Consider the following 6,341-nt stretch of genomic DNA (forward strand, 5'->3'; position numbering starts at 1 on the left):
TTCTTCCATTGACCTAGCGCTGTCTACACCAGGGCTTCAGTATAGCTACATCTCTCAGGGGTGGGACTGTTGCCCATGGAATCCCTGAGGCTACCAACAAAGAGACAGCTCATGCCAATTTGGACTCCACTGATAGTTTTATAATACGGGCACTTCTTCCCACTAGGGACTAGACTCTGAGTCATTCCACATCGGTCTCCTCTTGAGTCACCTTTAACAAGATACTCCTGAAGGGTTCAACAGAGAAGATGCAGAGGGTATTTTCCTCCAGGATGTCTTCAGGAGCATCCAGTATTTCTGAAGGTACCTGTATATCTGCTGCAGCTCAGGCTGTTTCTCAATCTCTCTCTCTCTCTATTTTTCACTGTTCAGAACTAGTGCATCACACTTAACACACCCTTTCAGAGCCAGGATTTCCTGCTTTCCTCTCTCATGATCCCATTAGTTGTGAGAGACTGGGACCCTAAGCAGAGTCACCCAGGTAACCTGTAGAACACTCCCAATTACACTTGGCCTGTGGTGAGAGAGACTGGGACCCAAATCTGGGTCTTCTACATGATTATGAGGAGCATTTCCAGGTCTTGAGAGTCCAAGGAATGAAGGATCAGGACTTGGAACTGAGTTCTAATCTCCTATACCGCAGCACAGTGCACGAACCACTGCCTGTAGCTTCCTGCCCCCTCTTAATTTGACTCTCATGTGAAACACAAAGGAATACTTGGTTTAACTATTTTAAATTTGATATAGAAAAATCTCGATGACGACCTTGAAATATCAATGCATCTGAAGAGGATACTGGTGGACAAGTTTGTCACTGACTGGAATGCTGAAGATTTCATGATGGTCAATCAGGCCTTGCTTTATCTTAAGAGGTAATGCACAGAAATGTTGGTCAGTTAAGACTTCTCACTAACAGAAGTTAGCCAGTTGATCTGTTTTAATTTACTTCCCCTTTAGTACTGCACAAGGTTCCATGTTATATGGAAAATGCAGGCTGTGGTATTCCAGTTCTGTGCATAGGTGCATAGTCTGGGAAACATTCCAGATGTATTATTTTGTACTGAGAATGTATTAGATCTGCCTTGAGCGGGGTTACATGACACAACATTAAAGCCAGCAGCATCAGGCCTGAGCTGGGGCTCTCAATGTTGCTAACGTCTGTGAAGCTGAACTGACAATGGACAGAGTGGGAATTTTTTAGAAAATTTCCCTAGCATGAACAGGGCTTCTGAGAATTAGTGCCTAGGATTAGTATTTTTAAGGCTATCCTTTGCACTCAAAGTCCATCAATGTTAATCAAAGTCAGGTTCCTCACTATGTGGAGTGAGAGAGTCTCCAGGTGCCAGTTAGGATAGAAAGATGTCCCACTCTCAAGCTTCAGCGCATAGGACAACCTCTAACTATTGGGGTTTAGGGGGAAACTTTATACCAGAGCTGCCTGCTGCAGGGTTTGGGGGTTTTTTGCCCCTTCCTCTGAAGCATCTGGTGCTGGCCATTGTCAGGGACAGGATACTGAACTACTGTAGATGGACAACTAGGGTATGATCCAACCTGGCAGTTCCTATGTCTCGCAACTGTTACACGTTCAGCCTGAATTCAGCTTTCATTTTAACAGTTAAGATTCTGGCCCTTTCCCAGTCACTGTTTAAAGCAAATAGATCATTGAGGTGGGATATAGGGCAATGGTGGGAAATCTTAAAAAACTGTCAAGTGCAGACTCGCCCTAAGAGAGATTTAACCAGTAAAGCAGAGCAACTTCCTTCCTCCTTTGGAGCATGTAACGCACTGATTGACAGTTCAGGGTGATATCTGACAGCAGTGCTGCCTGACTGGCTCAAATCCTGTTCGTTAGGCATGAAGCGAACACCAAGAAACCGGGGAAGTGGCTGGAACGTCCTGTGGGTCAACAGCTTTGCAGGTTTTCCAAGTCAAGGGGCAGTGCTGCTCACTTCTGCCTCCAGTGACTTTTCAAAGTGCTTCCGAATAAATCCCACCAGTGCTTCCCCATCCCCAATAGCAAACTATACTTTCCATCTCAGTACATGTAGGCGCTGCAACTTTTGCTCCTCACACAATAACTACATGAAGAAACCACATGGGCACAGTTGGGCCCTAAGTAACCATGTTTACTAACATACACTATAAGTTGGGAGGCAGCCTAGTCACATACACGCTGCTGCTCTGGCTGGTGTCCGTGGGTTTCTAAAACACAGAACACAGGGAGTGCCACTAGGGGGCTCACGGACTGTGAAAAGGGATACGACCCTAGTCTGATATATTGCAGTGGCTAAAATATGATCACTCACTTTTTAAAATTCTCTCTCCTTGGCCAATGCCTCAAGTAGCTGAGCTATTTCGGGATCACTAGCTGGCAAGGGACTGGGTGCTTCTGCTCAGCTGGGCTCCTGTTGAGAAGCAAATGGAGTGTCCCCTCCTCCACTCCATCCTGCAGAAAGCAACCGAGGGGCAACATATCCTGTGCTGGAAGTTGACTCCCTTACCCCTCCTCCAAACCAGGAGCTTGTGTGGGCCGGGTGTCCAGGCGGAGATTGTTCTGCGCACAGAGTCTGGTTGTTCGGGCATCTCAGTCAAACTTCTGGGCTAGCAACAACTGCTCTGCATTAACGTCCCAGTGGCTGTCTAGGTCTCAAGCACATGGGTAAAGCAGGTAGCTTCAAGTTCCTGTTCATCCTACTGCTCACTGCTAATTCTGTGCCACTGGCTGTCTGGGGGAGCTCTTGTCTCAACCCTTCCAAATGACAAGAGAGCTACAATTATTGCTATTGTTGTAGCATCTAGACGGCTCAGGAAGGGTTTGGGTTTCCCAGTGCATTAGATGTAGCACACATGTATAAATAGAAAGGTAGTCCCTGTCCCAAACAGCTTACAACCTTGGCGTAGAGGGAGAACAAGTGGATACAGCAAAGGGAGAGGGGGACGGGGAAGGTAACACTGGAATGAGCATCTTCAGCAGCAGTCACTGCACACCCACCATCTAACCCTCATTGACTGTTCTGTAGGTGCTGGCTGCACAGTGGCTGAGAGGAGAGAGAGAGGACTCAGGAGGGGCTGGGGCTGTAGAGGAGGGAGGGGTGCTGTGCAGCCGCCCGACTTTCCTGCTTTTCCTTGGGTGTTCAACCCCTCCCCCCGCCCCGCCCCCCCACCCCCCCCTTCCCAGCAGCTCCGCCTCTCTCTCTCTTCCCCCCCCTTCCAACCCCTGCCAAAGTCCCCCCCCCCCAACTCCCCCCCTGCCCCCCCCAACTCCTTCCCCCCCCCCCCCCCCCACCTCTTCCCCACTTCCTCCCCTAATTGTGCCATGTTCCCACTCCTCCCCGCTCCCTCCCAGAGCTTGTTAACACCGCCAATGGCTGGGAGGTAGGCAGAGGAATGGGGACGTGGCACACTCAGGGAGGGAAGGCGGAGGAGGTGGTGGGGCGGGGGTAGGATGACCAGACAGCAAATGTGAAAAATCGGGACGGGGGTGGAGGGTAATAGAAGCCTATATAAGAAAAAGACCCAAAAATCATGACTGTCCCTATAAAATCGGGACATCTGGTCACCCTAGGCGAGGGTAAGGGGAGCTTGGCTGCCAGTGAGTGCAGAGCACCCACTAATTTTTCTCCATGGGTGCTCCAGCCCCAGAGCACCCACAGAGTCAGCGCATATGGCCACACCTCCATGCTTGAAGTGGTTTCCACCATATCCAGGGTTTGCAGTTTGGTTCAATGGCTCTCAGCATCCCCGCACTATAAAAATTGTTCCAGACCCCCTGCCAGGAGGAGAAACTTCATAGAATCCCACACTCCTCCAACAGCTACGTCTCTGCAATTTATCTAATATTTGGGGATTAGAGATATATTGTTTTCTTAAACTCAGAGGTGGCATTGTGTTTTGAGTTCTGTTTTAGTTCTGCAGCAAACCCACATTGGTTAATGGAATTCAAAGCATTAATCTACAGAATACTTCTCCCCCTGACCCCCTGTCTTTCCATCCACCAAAATAAACCCCACTATTTACCCAGTAAAATAATGAATAAATGTGAAGATGAGGTCATTCCAACATCTTCACATTCCGATACAAGGTGAGGGGTTGCGGCATAAGAACCTGAATAGAACAGAGTTTCACTGGGGCACTTCCTGTCCATGGGTAGCCAGTAGTCAACTCTTCTGCATTTGCGTATTTGATTATTCCAGCCAAGCCTTTACCTTTTAGCAGCTCTCATGTGTTGACTGACCCTGTGGCACCAAATATAAATATATGACTTTCTCATCCAACAGGAATAAAGAAAGTATCCGTGACTTTCTGAAGCAGTTTCCTGAGCAAAGAAAGAAGGTGGAAAGCTGCATACGGTGCCTTGAGGAAATGGTAGACAACGCGGATGAAGTCCATAAGCAATGCACCACAATAAGTGCTGCAGCAAACACCATGGGTCTTATTTCAGGCTTTTTTAATCTAGTAAAACGTGGTGGCCATCTCTGTCTTGGTTTGGAGGTATTAGGTGATGTTGCAAATATTTCCAGAGTTATATACAAAATTCATAACAACTCTAAGATAAAGGATAAAGTTGGGGAGTTGCTACAGCAATATGAAAACAGCCTGAATTATCTGAAAATTTCTAATGAAGAGGATTGTGGATTAGAAGGTTTTCAGAAGTCTGAGGCCTTGGGCAACCAAATGGATGATTTCATTTCTGCTGCTGGTTCAGCTCAAGGATTATATAGAAACATTACAGAGTTAAACAAACCAACTCAACAAAAAGCTAACCCTAGTTCAGGGTCAGAAGGAAGGAGCAGCACTAACACAACTAGACAGCGCAAGGCAAAGGAAAGTGACTCAGCTGAAACACCACCTGCTGCGTCCAAAGGAAACTGGCTGGATATAGTAATAGCAACACCAGCCATCATAAACAAAGCCTGTGTGGTTAAGAAAGACTTCACACATTTAGCTGAGGGAGGTAAGGGAGAGACTGGAGCTGAAATAAGAAAAATAGCTGAGAAGCTGAAGCTGAAACTTGAGGCGATCAGTTTGCTGTATACAGCGTATATGGCATTGATAGGGCAAATTAGCAAACTTTTAAGTATAAATATAGTGTTCATGGCATACACATAGGGAAGTTAGATAAAAAACAAATACTCTTGCTAGAAGGCTGCAACAGAACACAACATAACATTCCCTTTACTTAGGGAACGTTTACACTGAAAAGTTACATTGGCATAGCTACGTCCCTCAGGAGTGGGAAAAATCCACCCCCCCAAGAGACAGAGTTAAGCCAACATAACCCCCAGTGGAGCCGGCGCTAGGTTGATGGAAGAATACTCTTGGGGAGGTGGATTAACTGCAGCGATGGGAGAACCCCTCCTACGACTCCTAGTGAGTGTCTACAGTGAAGCTGTGCAACTGTGCTGCAGTTGTGTAGGGTTAGTCTTAGAATTAGGGCATTTAAAGCCAGAAGGCGCCACTAGATCATCCAGTCTGACCTCCTGTTAGGGTGACCAGATGTCCCGATTTTATAGGGACAGTCCTGATTTTTGGGTCTTTTTCTTATATAGGCTCCTATTACTCCCCACCCCCTGTCCTGATTTTTCACATTTGCTGTCTGGTCACCCTACCTCCTGTATAGCTAGGGCCCTTCGTTTTCAGTGTTTATTTTCCCAGGAATTTATCAGTGTTTATTACCCTAACAACAAAAACAGGTGAAAATCAGTGCAAAAGACGATTTATTCATCATTTTACTGGGTAAATAGTGGGGTTTATTTTGGTGGATGGAAAGACGGGTGGTCAGGGGGGAGAAGTATTCTGTAGATTAATGCTTTGAATTCCGTTAACCAATGTGGGTTTGCTGCAGAACTAAAACAGAACTCAAAACACAACGCCACCTCTGAGTTTAAGAAAACAATATATCTCTAATCCCCAAATAAAACTTTTTATTTGAATAAACAGTTGACTGTACTAGACTTAGAACTGCTAGCCTATAAATATTTACATTTAATAATTGTGCCACACCATTTGCAGCGCATACACTCAACTTCATCCTTTTCTCCTGTTTTTGTTTTTTTTTAAACTTTTGAATACTTGTGTGCTGAAACGTATTCTGAGACAGATTTTCATTTTCTTCCCATTTTAGTGTGTCAGATCTTTAAACCGTTATCTGCTAACAGCTTGAAACGTGTACGTGGTGGACATGAGATTCATCAGTATGTTCAGACGCGCATGCACTTCAGAGCTTGCGTGCCTGCCTGTTTGTGTATTGTGTGTATCTTCTAGACTAATACATAGCCTTACTTCAACAGGCAGCTTTGCATATACACACATACTAATGTACTATCGTAATACATGTATCT

The 6,341-nt window shown here is 46.0% G+C and overlaps 1 protein-coding gene across 1 annotated transcript; it reads left to right on the top strand.

Annotated features, from left to right (window-relative positions):
* On the top strand, window positions 1-5,532 carry LOC120371267 (apolipoprotein L3-like). Its single transcript, XM_039486884.1, has 3 exons — window positions 1-303; window positions 748-872; window positions 4,278-5,532. The coding sequence occupies exons 2-3, from the start codon at window positions 778-780 to the stop codon at window positions 5,107-5,109; spliced, it is 927 nt and encodes a 308-aa protein (XP_039342818.1). The 5' UTR covers window positions 1-303; window positions 748-777; the 3' UTR covers window positions 5,110-5,532.
* The last annotated feature ends 809 nt before the right edge of the window (window positions 5,533-6,341 follow it).

This window comes from Mauremys reevesii, linkage group 1 (genome assembly GCF_016161935.1).
Source record: "Mauremys reevesii isolate NIE-2019 linkage group 1, ASM1616193v1, whole genome shotgun sequence".
NCBI classification, from domain to species: Eukaryota; Metazoa; Chordata; order Testudines; family Geoemydidae; genus Mauremys; species Mauremys reevesii.

Bases quoted from the DNA above. Each gene is read 5' to 3' on its own strand.
- LOC120371267 (XM_039486884.1), top strand. From the start codon at position 778: ATGCATCTGAAGAGGATACTGGTGGACAAGTTTGTCACTGACTGGAAT. The intron at 873-4,277 runs GTAATGCACAGA...CTCATCCAACAG, and splicing joins GCCTTGCTTTATCTTAAGAG to GAATAAAGAAAGTATCCGTG.